Below are 16,381 nucleotides of genomic sequence, written 5' to 3'. Positions count from 1 at the left end.
AAAATGAAAAAAGCCCAAGGCTTAGAACGAGGCAGATGGTTCTGGTTCTTACTAAGGACCCCTAAGATTACCTTGAGTTCCTGTGGAAGTGCGAGCCAACGGACTGCAGGGAGGCCGTCTAAAAGCATGGCGCTTGCTGCATCGTACTGCTGAGCACTAGGGTTGGCGCTGAGATGCAGCTTGTCAGGCTGAAGAGCTCGTTCAAAGAACAAGCTGAAGAAATGATCCAAACGAGGGGTGTTCTCAACCTGGCAAAAGGCACTGAAGAAACGGGCTGGGAGTGAGTGCAACCTGTGGAGAGGTCCATCACCTTCAGCACTAGCTCAAAGAGGACTGACTCCATTCCCGCACTCACGGAAGATCTCTGCCTCCCTGTCCCCGTAGGTACAACCACTGTACTGTGCCTGGAGGAGGGTGCGAAGACATACACTTTCTGTATTTAATGAGAGGACTCGGGGAAGAACTGCTGGGCCAACCCAGGGGGCATGTGCACAAGGAAAGGGGCTGAAGTACACATTTCCTTCCTCTACCTTCCCACCATTTACAAGTCCTAGTGTCTTTCAAGGGATGGAGGATAATAGAGAGAGTCAACTCTGCAGTACAATAGATTTGGCTTTGAATCTTACTAGACAGCTGTCATAAGACCAATCAACGGGCCTCTCTGAATTTTGTTTCCAAGTCAAAACTGGGGTTAATGTGATCCAACTCACCTGCAAATCACCTAAGTACTCAGTACCCACAACCTCGTGCGGTGCTTACTACGAGTACATAGGATCTTATGACAGGAAACAGAAAATAAGGAGCTAAGCTGTTTTTCTCCTCAATTGAGGGCACAAGCATTGGAGGAAGGGCCAGAGAGGGAGGGAGGGGACTGGAGAGATTAAATAGCTGATTTTAGACACGCAGAAGCAATCCAGCAGTAATGACGCCAAGTTCTTGGAACGGCTCAGAAGATGACACAATGGCTGGTTCGTATCATGCCAAAGTAAAAGTCACTGACTCATCCTGCAAGTATTTAGGCACCTACTTTGTTCCAATCACTGTTCTCTTTGTCGGGAGTGCAGCAATAAAATCAAGACAAAAGACAATGAACTCCCGGGGAGCACACATTCTGATGGAATGAGGCAAGGAGATGATGGGAGTGTGGACAGATTCTATGACTGGTCAGGTGCTTTATTTTAAAGATAGGATCTTATGACATTGCCCAGGCTGGCCTAAACTTGTGAGGTCATGTGTCTCTTCAGCCTCCCGAAGAGCTGGGACTCTAGGTATACAACTTCATACCCAGTCAATTTGCTGTTTTAGAGTAAATGATTAAGAAAGACTTTGAAGACAGGCAATTTAAGTTGATATCTCTGTATGAGGAAGACCCAGCAGGAGGAAAAAGGGAAGAGTCTAGGGTGGGGGAAATTTTGCCAATGTGTAAGGCAGGGGCTTGGGTGTAGTTTGGGATCTGATCAGATAGGTAGGTAGTGGCATCCAGATAATAATGCTGATCATTCAAACTGCTTTATAGAAATTAATTAATGTAGCAAGAATGAAGCAGGCCATTGTAGTGCCATGGAGCAGCTGCTGGGCAGGAAAATGGTAAACAGAGGGAGGAGTGGATGGAGTAGAGATGCATTTTAGACAGGATGGGACTTGCTGAAGGATTAGTTGGGGACGGTGAAAAGAAATATAGCTTTAATTTGCTCATAACACTAATAGGAACTAGCTCACAATTTTAAAATGATCACTAAGTCTTTGTACCTTTGAAAAACCTTTTTGAAATCTTTTTATAGACAAAAAAACCTTAATTAAAAATTGCTACAAAATGTCTACTAGTATCTGCTTACACCCCTGTTGCTTCTTAAAGAACAGCCATATTCCCATTTGTTTTCGTAGTTTGTCCTTTCGAAGTTTTGGCCCAATCGAACAAGGAGAAATCAGTTAAATTTGCTGCCACTACAGAGATACTTTCCTATCAATAGAAGGTGAAATTCAGTGAAACTAGGTCCCTCTGCCCTGAACCTACTCTGTGGACATGCAACAACTTCAGGAGTTTGTCGACATGCATGAAACCCACTGCAGAAAGTTAATCTTTGATAATCTCCCAGTTTGTGGAAACAGCTCAACCAGGGCACAATAAAGCAAAGTTTGCCACTCTACATAACTTTAAAAAAAAAAATACCACAATACCACAGTCTCATTCCTCATTGATCAAAATCACATTAAAAAAAAAAAAAAAGCAAAGGTACTGTGTCTGCATGACCAGCCTATGGCACCTCATTCATTTGGAAGTTTCTGGTAAATAATCAAGTTTGGGAGGGATGTGCCTCCTCAGAGGTTCCTCCAGTGGAGAATGTGACAAATAAAATGATTTCCAGATTGATATAATCACAGAAGTTCATCCATGATGCTCGGAGCACTGTGACAATAAAGTTTCACCATAGATAAGCAGAGAGACAGACCACTATGTTTGGAAAAATGCATAAACTGTCTTTCAGTTTCTATTCCAGTATACTCTGGCGTTTAGAGCAGAGGTATCACTTTAGGCCCCAGAGGCACTAGAACCTGAGGAAATTCCACTGGAGAAAAATGCTTCCCATTCATAATTCTGTACATTCAAATGATTAGCTCAATTTTTTCCCTTCAAATCAAGAAATACACATCATGTTATAAGTGATAAATACATACGATAATGTAAGATAGTAAGATAATATGATAAATACGTATCACATTATAAGTGATAAATACGTATGATAATGTAAGATAGTAAGATAATATGATAAATACGTATCACATTATAAGTGATAAATACGTATGATAATGTAAGGTAGTAAGATAATATGATAAATACATATCACATTATAAGTGATAAATACATATGATAATGTAAGATAAAGACAGTAAGATAATATGATAAATACGTATCACATTATAAGGTTTAAAACCAAGGAGCACCAACAACTGGCCAAAGTGCCAAGAATAAGTGATGGTTGGGTGCTCGACCCTAAGTGGGACATCTAGATCACACTCAGGGCTTAGCATCAAAGGAGAAAAGGCAAGAGTCAGAGGGTGTGGAGGGAGACACGAACAAAAAGATGCCTTCTGGATGAACAGGGCCATTGTACTTGTGAACTCACTACAGCTGTGGCTGTCTGAATAAGACCTGTACAAGACTGAGTTCACGGACATTTCATCCTGGATGGGGAGCGGCCCATGACCGACTATTGGCACTTAATGGTTTCTTCAGTGGTGGAGCCACTGGAAAGTTGCCCATGCTCTAGTAAATAATGCCTGGCAACACTCATGCAGCAACCCCAATGAACTCAGTGGTCACAGGACACATGAACACGTGTGTTGGTAATAAAGAGTTAGCACAACTAAAATTCACTATATAAACTTATAAACCTGGCGAAGGATAAAAAATGGAAAAAGACAAGCAGAAAGTATGCCTGAAATGGACATTCATATTCATGTTTTATGGAGAATACACAAAGGAATACACATGGCACCTAAACATTCCATACGGTGCATCTGATTTCTACTAAATGTGCTTCGTTTGTTTTGTTTTTTTGAGGCAAGATCTGTAACTCAGAGTGGCCTTGAAACTCCTATGTAGCCTAGGCCTGCCTCATACTTACAGTAATCCTCCTGCCTCAGATTCTCAAATGCTGAGACTACAGATGTGAGCTACTATACCCAGCTAAATGCACGTTTTTTTAAAAAAAGATTTATTTATTATATGTATAGTATTCTGCCTGCATGTATGCCTGCAGGCCAGAAGAGGGCACCAGATCTCATTACAGATGGTTGTGAGCTACCTTGTGGTTGCTGGGAATTGAACTCAGGACCTCTGGAAGAGCAGCCAGTGCTCTTAACCTCTGGGCCATCTCTCCAGCCCCTAAATGCACATTTTTAATTAAATTTTTTTGAATAAAGAAACATTTTAGGGTAGTGAAATAGCAAAGAAAACACAAACTTTTACTTAAAATCTTAATCTTCTCTGTATTCTACATAGAAATGCTATATTTACCTCTAAGGAAATGAACAAGTATGTTCTGGTTTATATATTGTAATATAAAACTTGTAGTAATCACTATATCTTGTACTAATTAGCAGTTTTCATGAATTTCCATATGGTATATACTGGAATATAATATGGAAGTAGTAATAGCATCATAGCTTCATAAAAAGTCAGGTATGAAGGTTCATATCTACAGTCACAGCACCTGGGAGGCTGAGGTAGCAGGATCATGAGTTCTAGCCATCCCAGGCTACATAGCAAGGCAAGTCTGAGGTACACAGTGAGATTCTGTCTCAAAAAATTAATTCATAATTGAATTTAATAAAAATTAAGAAAGGAAAAAAAAAAGAAAGAGAACATGAGGAAATTGTCACATGGAAAAGAATGAACCAAACAACTTGCTTCTCAAGCAAGAGCCACTGTCAAAGCGCAGAGGAAGACACAGAACCATGACTTGACACTTGAGACAGAGTCCAGCCAAACACTTACCTGTCTAAAGAACCATACATGAACTTCAGGGTTTGGGCAGCATCTTCTATCATGTTCCTCAGCTGGGGAAGAGGAATTCTTAAAAGAAAAAAATGCAGTTACTCATTCACAACATAATCCAATGAGACAGACCCCAAAGAAGCAAGATGTCCTTACCTTTACACATTGGTACCATTTAGTCAGCTGTGGGCAGAGCTGTAAAAACTGCTCACCCAACTAGTGAATGGTCACCCTAAGGCAGGAAGTCACTTTGGCATTGCAGCATCACTGTTTTACTATAGATATCGAACACCTGGGTAAGACACCCTGTGCTAAGTCTTGACTCCCTCCAATTCTCCAGCATGAACAAACTTGTAGGCACATGTAGTGGTCTGAAAGAAAACTGCCCCCATACAGAGTGGCACTATTATGAGTTGTGGCCTTGTTGGAGTAGGTGTGGCCTTGTTGGAGGAAGTATGGCTTTGATGGAGGAAGCATGTCACTGTGGAGGCAGGCTTTGAGATCTCATATTTGCTCAAGCCATGCTTAATGTGAAAGTTTACTTCCTGCTGCCTGTGGATCAAGATGTAGACCTCTCAGCTCCTTCTCCAGCACCATGTCTGCCTGTATGCTTCCATGACAATAATGGACTAAACCTCGGAAACTGTCAGCCAGCCCCAATTAAATGTTTTCCTTTATAAAAGCTGTGGTGGTCATTGTGCCTCTTCAAAGCAACAGAAACCCTAAGACAAAAATTGGTACCAGGGACTGGGGTATTGCTGTGATAAGCCTAACCATGTTTTTGGGACTTTGGATTAGCAAAGCAATGGAATGCTTTAAGTGCTGCTTACTGGGCCACACTAGTAGGAGCATGGAAGACACAGGTGATCTAAACTGTAGGGTCTGTCTCAAGAGGTTTTAGAGGGGAAGAATTTTAGTATGCGGCCTAGAGATCACTCTTGTGATACTTTGGTGAGGAAAGTGGCTGCCTTTTGCCCTTGTCAGAAAAATCTGCCTGAGGCTAAACTGAAGAGTTTTGGATTAATTCCTTTGGCAGAAGAAATCTCAAAAGAACCTAGTACAGACTCGGTTGTGAGGTTACTAGTGTTGACTCTTATAAAGATATATAATGAAAAGGAGAAACTGAGCAAGGAAAAATACAAAATGTAAAATCTGAGGAGGAACAGAGCACCAGGAAGTGGAATGGAACTAAACCCTGTGCTCAAGAAGATAAACAGATTAAGAAATGGAATAAAAGGAGCGGTGATCTCAGGGCAAGACCCCACCCAGTTATTCTTGCAACTTGTCAAAAGGAATTAAAGAACACCTTAGGTCCAGGAATGGTGATACATGTCTTTAATCCCAGCACTCTGGAGACAGAAGCAAACAGATCTCTAAGTTCAAAGCCAGTCTTGTCTACAGAGCAAGATTCAGGACAGTCAAGTTTAGGCAGTAAAGGAACCCATCGAAAACAGAAAGCTGGCAAAGATATAATTGAATGAGGGGGCCATGTTCCAGCCCCAGCAAGCAGCAGAACTTAGCAGCTTTGGCCCCTTGGTTCTGGCTTTAGAGTCAAGGGTAGAAGAAAGGGGTTATAGAATCTTCCTCCACTACTATGGAAAGCCACTGAGGCCAGGTATGTGTCAGGATTTGTCCCTGAATGGAGGCCCAGAGAGGCCATTGTGTGAAGCTGTGAAGGTAAATCCTGGATTACCTTGAAGACCCAAGATGTTGGAGATGCCAGAGCTATGGGATACCTGCTAAGGAGAGCTGCTAACAGGGAATGGAACCAGCCCAAGAGAAAGATGTGTGTTACAGTGAACAAAGCTGAAAGGAGTTGGAGATCTGAAAAGCATTTTGACATCAGACATGGAGACGCAAAGTTTGGAGTTTGCCCAGCTGGTTTTTGGTCTTGCTTTAGTCTAGTATTTCCTCGCTATTCTCACTTCCCTGTTTTTGGAATGGTAATGAACATTCTGTGCTGTTGTTGGAAGTATGTGAAGTATGTGATCTGCTTTTTGATTTTGATTTTTACAGGGGAATTACAGTTAAGAGATTACCATGTGTCTCAAAAGACTTTGGAACAAGTTCGAGACTGTTACAGACTATGGGGGCTTTTGAGGTTGAAGCGAATGCTACCTCTGTGCTGTTTGCTGTGACAGTCCCAAAGAACACAGGTAACGACTTCCCCAGTGCAGCACCTTGGGATTGCGAAACCATCACAAGGAGTTTGCTTTTTGATGAAAGTGGCATAATTTTAATGAGACAGGCTTTGTTACCATTATTTTACTTTTTTTTTGTTGCTATTGTTACCATAGTTTCAGAAATGTTTTTTAAAGGCAAACAAAAAAATCTCAACTCACTCTTCAGCAGGCAGGCCAATTAACAACAACTTGTCAGATTCTTTCAAGAAGGCAACATGAATTTGTTTCCCATTTAAATGGAGGGATGAGCTAAGAAAAACATAAATTCAAGATGTGGTTAGAATATCTTTTATGAAGTTATAAAAATATCCTTAAAAGGTTACACATGGTATAATTTAAGAACTGAATTGCTTAATAAGCAAATTTCTTGGCACATACCTAACTACCACACAAAAAAGGCAAGGGTTATTTAACAACAAAAATAAATTTGGAATTATCTCCAAAGCCCCAAGACACATAAAAGTAGAATCATTACATGCCTACAATCCTGCTCTCAGGAGGCTGAGGCAGAAGAATTGCTGTGAGTTTGAAACCAGCTTGAGTAACACAGTTCTAGGACAGCAGGGCTACACAGTGAGACCCCCCTCTCTCAAATTGGGGTGTTTGTGAAATGTTTTGTTGACATTAAGTAGCTGCACACAGTTTAGTTTTTTTAAATGAATGTTTCCATCCCTGCTCACTAATTCCATAGAGACTTTGTGATTGCCCATGTATGGACATGATCACTAAGGAGATTACAAAGAAACGAAAACAGTGATTCTAGCTAAAAGATGACAACCCGACAATATGAGATGCAGCCATAGAAGCAAGCGATGGAACCTGAGTCATATGCACATCTTGCTCAATGGAACTCCAGGACATGTGCACAGCGTGTTATGGTTACAGAGTGAGTGCTTCTATCAGCTGTCAGTGTGTACATTTCATGCATGTGCAGTTTATTCTTAATTATATTTCATGCAGCTGTAAACAATTAGATACCTCTCAAAAATACAACAACCAACTATGGAAATATAGAGAACACAAGTGTGTGCCACTTTAAATATGAACTATTAAACAGATGTTTTGCCAAACAATATTATTTTTATCTTAAAGTTTAAAAGCACATACACTTTTAGGCAAGTATTAGCCTCTTTTCTATCATACCAGCATTATTACAATTTTTAGAAAAGAACATGCAACAAGACACACATATTGTTAAGGAACTCTGAAAGTACATTTCATATTTATTGTTTCTTCAGAAAGGTATTCCCAGCTGTCCTTATTGCTTGCATATTGTTACCTCGTGTCTTATCATTACTGACGAGATCTAACTATTAAGTTAGTTAACTACCTGTCCTTATTGCTTGCATATGGTTACCTCATGTCTTATCATCACTGGTGAGATCTAACTATTAAGTAAAATAGCATCTATCCTATAGAGCAGAGAAAAACAAAGAAAAACATTAAAATTAAAACAAAACCCAAACCAAAAACAAACGAAAGATTAAAGCATTACTCTAGGGGTAGAGTGATGGCTTGGTAGTTAAGAACATGAGATGCTCTTCCAGAAGACATCTGGAAGACATCCCAGCACCCATGTCAGGTACACATGAGTGTCTGTAACTCCAGCTTCAGGGAATTCGATGCCTCTGGCTTCTGTAGGCACCTACACTCATGTTCACAAACCACCCCTACTCACACACACACAATTAAAACCACATTTTTAAAAAACAAATGAGAATTCATCTTACGATTCCATTCATTTGGAATGTCTACAGCAGGGATCTCTCCCAGGCAAGGCTAGCAAGCCAGTGGAGTCTGGGGCTTGAGCTGTGGTGTCTAGGCTGACAGTTAAGGGGCACATGGTTCTTTTTCAAGGTGGCAAAAATGTTCTGACATTGACCATGGCCAATCTATGAATACAGCTGAAACTATTTACTTGTCTACTTTTCAAAAACAGACTTATTTGTTTTTATTTTATGTGCATGGTTATCCTGCCTCCATGTCTGCCTGTACCATGTGCATTCCTGGTAGCTACAGAGGCCATAAGAGGGCGCTAGATCCCCTGGAACTGAAATTACAGAGGGTTTGGGATACCATGTGAATGCTGGAAACCAAACCCAGGTCCTCTGGAAGAACAGCCAGTGTTCTTAACCTCTGAGCCATCTCCCCACCCCCTACTTGTACACTTTTTTTTTTTTTTGGTTTTTCAAGACAGGGTTTTTCTGTGTAGCTTTGGTGCCTGTCCTGGATCTCGCTCTGTAGATCAGGCTGGCCTCGGACTCACAGAGATCTGCCTGGCTCTGCCTCCCGAGTGCTGGGATTAAAGGAGTGTGCCACCACCACCCGGCTACTTGTACACTTTTAAGAATGGGCAAATTGAATGGTTTATGGACTATAGTTAAACAAAGCTGTTAAAATATTAAAGAGAGGATGGGGTCATAGCTCAGTGGTATACAGCACATAATTGACAGGTATGAGTCCCTTGTTTTGATCCACTGCAATGAATGAATGAATGAATGAACGTCCAACAAGCTGCTTTTATAAATACAAATTTATATATGAAATGAAGCCTCAAGTACCACTGTCTTCAAAAATATAATCAATATATCTACATATTAAAAAGTTAGAGCATTATGCCTAACTTTTATTTAGGGAAACAAGTAAATTCTTCCCATTATTTTACACACCCAACACCTTCTAAAATTTTTAAGTGTAATTTTTACCAGGAGATGGGAAAACAAAAGTTAAAATCTGGGAACTCCAACTTCATATTTTTTCAGTAATATGGGATCTGTTAAAACTCGATATAAACTTTTTTCATGAATTTTAGATTACTGAAATATTAAAGTAGAAAAATAGTAATAATTTATTTTACGAGAAAACAAATACAAAAGCTCTGAGCTCTTCATCCCATAACTTAGTCATGGCATCAGTCAGGCCTGACAACCCGTGTGTGTGGGGTGGGTTCTTTCCATGGCTGAGGTTCCCTCCTTCTCCTTTCTTCCTCCCCTGGTGCTAGAGATGGACCCAAGGCCACGGGCAGGGTGCTGACTGACCGACAGTTCCACCACCGTGCAGGACAACCCCATTCTGACTTTGCCCTTTCATCACTAAATAAACTTCACATGACACTGAATTCTGAACATCCCTCCTATAGAACAGTCTATATTTCTCTTTCATTACTGTAAAATCAGAGTATTTTCTAAGCATGTGAAAAATTTAGCATATTACTTAGTGAGCTGACAATCACAATAGAAACATAAGGAAGTCAAGATACATAACAATGCCATGTTTGAAAGATAACTCTTTTAAAGTAATTACATGAATGTATGTATGTGTGTGTTGTACACATGTGTGCACGTGGCATGTGCACCACAGCTTGAGTGTGGAGGTTGGGGGACAACTTGCAGGAGTCTGTTCTCTCAATCCACCATCTGGTCCCAGTAACTGAACCCACGTTGACAGACTTGACAGTAAGCACCTTTACCCTTGAGCCATCTTGCCAACTAGAAGACGACATTGTCATGAAGAATTGTAACTATGGGTCAACAGCCCACTCTGTTAATGAAATGATCCTGGCAAATCCCAGACTTGCAGCTGAATTAGAAACATACACTCCATACAAAATCAATGTTTATCTGAAACAGACGCCCAGCAGTGGACAATGCCACAGACAGGAACAGGTCTATCATAGACAACTAACGATGAGTCAGTGAAGAAAGAGTGAAACTTTGTTACCTAGTAACTTGCGTCCCAGTTACACTTTCCAGCATGTCACAGAGTGTGAGAAAAATCCCCCTCACACTCTTGAGTTTCTGAGAGGCTTCGGATACTGGGTAATGGTACAGAATTTCCTGCTGTGAGGGAAAGAACAGATGATGAGCTCTCAGATGCTCCAACCAACATTTGTCCTGAAGATTCAGACTTTGTATGGAGAACAAAACAGGAATCCTTTCAGCTTTAGTCAGAGTTTCATTCAAACCCAAGGACAGAACTATGCCTGGAATGTTAACACTTCAACAAGCATTTCAAACGCCACACTGGCCTGGAGACAGATCTACACAATTACAAATAGTATTGATTTCAAACAGTGTTTTAAGCTTTTATCTCCACGTGTTACTCCTAGGAGTCTTTAATTTCTGTCACACTGAATCTTAAAAGATAATCATTATTTTGGTGATATTATTAAACATTTACAAAGTGAGAATACAAAACTGAAGAAGTACAAATAGAAAGAAAAAGAAGTATCACAAGATCATAAAATCTCTAACATAAATATGGGAGGGCTTAAACAGCATAAATTAATCTATATGAAAGGGCATGTTTTATTTTAAATTGTGGAAAATGCAAATTTACATGGTAATTTAGAAAATGGTTAATATTTTCCCGTTTTCAGTAAGAACCTGTTTCTAGGAAACAGAGAGCTGCAGTATGCTGACGCTCCTAAGACATGGGGCAGCTTGAGCCTCCCTCTCTGCTGACACTTAGGCAACATTGATTCTTCTCACACAGCAAATTAAAACTTCTAGATAGAAGCCGGGCGGTGGTGGCGCACGCCTTTAATCCCAGCACTCGGGAGGCAGAGCCAGGCGGATCTCTGTGAGTTCGAGGCCAGCCTGGGCTACCAAGTGAGTCCCAGGAAAGGCGCAAAGCTACACAGAGAAACCCTGTCTCGAAAAACCAAAAAAAAAAAAAAAAAAAAAAAAAAACTTCTAGATAGAAACCATGAAAATGCAGAGTAACTTCTAATTGCTCCAATGGTTATAAATGCTATAACAAAAGTCCAGACTCGAGTATTATACTGGCTTAGCTTTTCCTTGGTTCTGTCTCTAACGTTAAACATCTATATGAGACATTGTTATGTGGCAAGATGTCCACGTATTCACAATTTTTACATCATCACAGATATGATGATAATACACTGTGCCACCTACTTTTTGTACTTACTAAAACCATCTAATATATGTAAATTATTCAATATATGCTATGGGATATGTTTCCCAAATACACTGCATAATGATTCAAATTTTATTGAGGTTTTCATTGTGAAAATAGCTATAGAGTATTTTATTACTTATCTCTAGAAATTAAGTCAAACATGAATTAAAATCATCTGTGATGTTGACTTAATAAATTTAAACCTTCTCCAACAAACCTTCCATTCTATTTTGTCAAAATACCAAACGCTGTTTTAAACTGTCTTTGATTAGCTTTTTAGAAGTCTCCATCTTGTGGTCCTTGCATTCCAAATCTTGTAATTTGAAGACAAGCTCTGTATCAATTATGTAACTCTCAGAGAAAGAAATGACCCTATGACACTTCGTTGTAAAGTAACATAGTAGAAAAAAAAGGCCATTTAAGGAAGTCTCCATAGGAGTCTTAAAAGCCTTGGTACTGAGGGGCTGGCAAGCTTTGCAGCGCCCAGCCAATTTAATTGGCTGTATTTTTAAAGCCCTTGTTAGTAGCTTGCACTTACAGAAGCTTCCACTCTGTGTGGTAAGAATAAAGAGCCTCTCCTAATTACGATACTGCTACAGAACTGGCCACAGACAGCAACCTGTTTATTTGCGAGGCATTCACACACTTTCCCAGGGAAAGTCAGGCACTATGACATGTGGGCTAGAAAGGTTCAAGACAGTACTCCCAAACTTGGGAGGTTTAAAAAATAAATGCTTAAATGTCTCATTTGTTCTAAAGATACAAGGAGCCAGCAAGGTATAAGAAATTAGAATTATTACCACTGGATATCTATGTATTTTCCAGAACACAAAAAATGCTAAGCAGTACATATACAATTAATCAAATGTTTACCATTTCAATTTTTATTAAACAGACAGAAATCGACAAGAGGAAACACACACCTCGTATTACAGACCGCAAAAGGAAGCTTTTGGGGTCTCATTCTCTATCACTTAGAAGAGCTGGAAAGTGCGCACTTTTCTCTTATATGTTTTAAAACTGGTGATATCAAGTATCTACTACACCAGCATAACATAATATATAGAGAACAGCGATAAGAGACAGCTAATTCCCTTCTGTTCCTTCTTGAAGTCTGAATGTGCTGGAAGGATGGAAGGTCCCCCTCCTGCTGCAGCATATGTGAGCAGACACTCACCTCCTCCTTGGACACCTCTGACTGGAGCTGCAGGGTGAGGTACATGATGATGTGTGGGGTGCCCAGGATACTGTGCTGGATGCCTTCAGCCTCCGACCCACAGAGAAGTTTCACCAAATCATTCGTGCTCGACTGGGTCTTTTTCTTTTTTGGTTGGGTTGTTTCCTTTTTCACAGCATATGCATTTTCAAATGTCAGCTTCACCTGAAAAAAATAAAACAAAATGTTTGATTTTTCTACCAGGCAAACATCAGGTGTGTTTTCTTTTGGTTTTTTTTTGTTTGTTTGTTTGTTTTTAAAAAACAAAGAAAGACATGTGCTGACAAGTATAGTCAGGAGTGCACATGATGGAGATGGCACCTCAGAGCAAGGGCTAATGGTGAGAACAGTGAGTTCACTTGTATCTGTATCTAGCTCTTTACACAGTGGTGGGTACATTATATATATGTTTATATATATGTATATATAATCACAAATGTTTATATATATGTATGTATAGGTATATATAATCACAAATGTTTACTGAGTGAAAAGTATAATGCTCCATACAAAAGTTCATTCATGACTACATAAAGAAGTACCACAGAAGAGCAGAAATCCCTATCATTTGAGTGTAGAATAGGGTCACTGCACATCTTCAATGCTAAGAGCACTGACTCGTCAAAGGAAGCTAAGAGAGAGACTGGGGGTCAAGGGCAATCTCACATATGGGCGCTGCCTTTCCTTCCAAGTGGGACAGGTTTCAAATACTCTTCTCTCAGACAGTCTTTGTAACCCTATAAGGAAGGGCCAAATATAGTGCCACCAAACCAACAACCGCTGGCATTTGGGACACTGTACCACCGGGAGGATTATCAGTCAGTTTCATCAGGTAGTTCTAATTTCACAGCCTGAAGTCAAGATTGGTCAGGATCCAGAATGTGGCTGTTTTCCAGGTGCCAAAGGCACCTTCCACCTCTCAGGTACCCCTCCTTGAAAACAGAGACACTTACCGGTGCCAGCTGCCCAGAGACAACCCACTCATTTCAAAGATGCACCAGCATGAGCATATAATGAATGCTGGATAATGAAGGCATCGTCATAAGATCGGTAGCCACACAGTGCTCCAGATGTTTATATTTTTAAAGGGAATAATCCATAAAGTTTTAAATTTAGAGTCAAGTGATGCTTTTCAAAATAAGAGTAAGCCAGGCCTGACAGTCATTCCCTTTAATCCCTGCAGGTGCAGGTGGATCTCTGTGAGTTCAAGGTCAGCCTAGTCTACACAGAAAGTTCCAGGCCAGCCAGAACTGTACAGTGAGACTCTGTCTCAAATTAATTAATTAAATAATTAATTTTTTTTGAGCAAGAATAAAGAAGTCTAGCCAATGCTTAAAAGCAGGTAACACTGTCTTAAGGCAGCAAGTTACACTGAGGAAAATACCTAAAGACTAAAAACAATACTAAATAATTCCTATTTTCCTATTTTAATAATTTATTATGAGAGGTGCCATTCTAATTCTAAATATGTGATAAGTACTAATGCGTTATGATCACTTTTAAAAAATAACTTCTATATACTTTCATTCCTAAGTCTCAGGATTTACTGTGTAAGCAAGTTCCTATAGTTTGGAAAGTGTCTCTCAAAAATTCACGTGAAAAAGCTCCGCCCATGGTGCAGTGGTAGTGGGAGGCTGGAGGTCTCCATGGAAGTAGGGCATGCCTTAGGGAAGCTGTGGGAGCCTGGCCCCTCTTCCTCTTTCTCTCTTTTATTTATTGGTCTTGGGGTGAACAGTGCTGCTTCTCTTGCTCCCCAACATTTCCATGTGGCACTCCCACTAAAGGCTTCAAGATGAGGGACTCATCTCATGATGGCCAGTCACTGTCACCTTGATTAGATTTGGAATCACCGAGGAGGCACACAATGGGCCATGTCTGCGAAGGTATTTCCAAGTTTACTGAGGGGAGGATTCACCCTGAATGTGAGTAATACCATCCCCCCACCAAATAAAGAGGAAAAAAAAAAAGAAAAAAAACAGCTGAGCATCTGCATTCATGCTTCTAGTTCCTGGTCTGCCCAGACAGAGTCTCCTCCGAACACTCTTGTAGCCACACACTCTGCCACGTTTCCTGCTGTGGTGGACTTCCCCCTCCAAACCAAGAGACCAAGAGCCAACCTACACTTCCCCTCCCATAAGTTGTACTATGTCAGGTTTTGGTCCCAACTATGAGATAAATAACAAATACACCTGAGCACAGACTAGAACCTCTAAAACCACAGGCCCAGATAAACTTTTTCTTGTAGGTCAGCTACTTCAGATAGTTCTTACAGGGGCAGATGCTAACCGACATGGAGCGAAGAGAGGGTTTTAAAATCATCTGGATGTACATGTTGTTAGGGAAGATGAAGTGGGCCAAGGCTAACAGAACTTACAGAGAGAGCAGGAAGGGGAAAACGTCAAATGAGAAAGCCCAGTGTCTACAGAATTTTCTTTACATGTTTTCTGTAAACACAGTATGGAAACGTGGGCCCTTGGTATCTGGAGACTGTGTCCAAAAAGGCTGAGTAGAAAATTAATGTATTGCTAGAGAAAGAGAGAAAAAAAACTAAACAAAAATTAAAAAATAAAAAAAAAACCCTATGTAAGAATGATATGAAAATTAACATATAATTAAAGTAAAAAAGAGTTGAAAGCATATGGTTTTAGAAATTATCATCTTAGATCTGAAAATGAATATTTAGGGCCTGTGAGATGGTTCTGTGGGTAAGGCATTTGCCTTCCTGCCTGATGACCTGAGTTTGATCCTTGAGACCACATGACAGCAGGAAGGCCAAGCCCTTCAAGATGTCCTCTGACCGCTCACAAGAGTGTACAATAAATAAGTGTTACAAAAAGAAGTCTTGGTGTGAGGTTCTGACACAAACAGGCTACACAAGTCAGCAGTATTTAGTGTGAAAGATGGTGGTTACTCTGGGGGAGAGGGTGTAGGAGGATGCACAGAAAGGGACGTCAGAGAAAGAGCCATGGCTCATACCAGGATGGCATCTTCTCTAGCTGAAGTTCTTGTAGTTAGGAAGGTTTAAAGATTGGGTGGGACTCACCAAAAAAATGACAAAATCGAAATGAGTTGATAAACTGAAAGATTTGGAAATTATACTTGAGAGGTAGCAATGATGTAAAATTTGATACACTTTGCTATGCTCATAGACAATGATGTATGTGCTTTAAAACTAATTTTAATAGTATATTTTGCAAATGCCATTACCTACATTCTGGTGCAAAGACCTTTTCACCTTGCCACAACACAAACCCAAATAAAAACACACCATACGAAATTGTTCATTAAAATTCTTCAAGGAACTGTTTTAGCACCATTTTGAATTTAAGAAAAGTTGGTTCTATCATAAGAAGATAATTACACTTCAGAAAGAGAAGTCCTATATAATAAGCAACTATAAATGCTGAGTTCAGTTGCCTTGACAACATAAGGTATAAGACATAACTAAATAAAGAGATGAGCACTATTTTTAAAAAAGATTGATAGACATAAGTATTAAGGGTATTACGTGGCTATAGGGATAAACTTTTATTAAGCAATATCTAATAAGTCTTGTTTGAAATG

General features: G+C 40.0%; 1 protein-coding gene across 3 annotated transcripts in view; it reads right to left on the bottom strand.

Annotated features, from left to right (window-relative positions):
* The window catches only part of Intu (inturned planar cell polarity protein), a 76,957-nt gene that overhangs the window by 24,525 nt on the left and 36,051 nt on the right, over positions 1-16,381 (bottom strand). For 2 of the 3 annotated variants that reach the window (XM_052730668.1, XM_052730666.1), the window contains exons 4-8: positions 12,779-12,982; positions 10,402-10,520; positions 6,841-6,930; positions 4,499-4,576; positions 72-261 (exon numbers count right to left, since the gene is read on the bottom strand). In XM_052730668.1, the coding sequence (XP_052586628.1) occupies positions 72-261; positions 4,499-4,576; positions 6,841-6,930; positions 10,402-10,520; positions 12,779-12,982 (681 nt within the window). The remainder of the gene's footprint in view (positions 1-71; positions 262-4,498; positions 4,577-6,840; positions 6,931-10,401; positions 10,521-12,778; positions 12,983-16,381) is intronic. The other variant, XM_052730667.1, reaches the window with a different exon arrangement.

The sequence above is a fragment of the Peromyscus californicus genome, unplaced genomic scaffold, assembly GCF_007827085.1.
Source record: "Peromyscus californicus insignis strain IS unplaced genomic scaffold, ASM782708v3 Scaffold_9__1_contigs__length_137607984, whole genome shotgun sequence".
NCBI lineage: Eukaryota > Metazoa > Chordata > Mammalia > Rodentia > Cricetidae > Peromyscus > Peromyscus californicus.
Note: the sequence above shows the minus strand (reverse complement) of the source record. Positions and strands in the feature narration are given on the sequence as shown.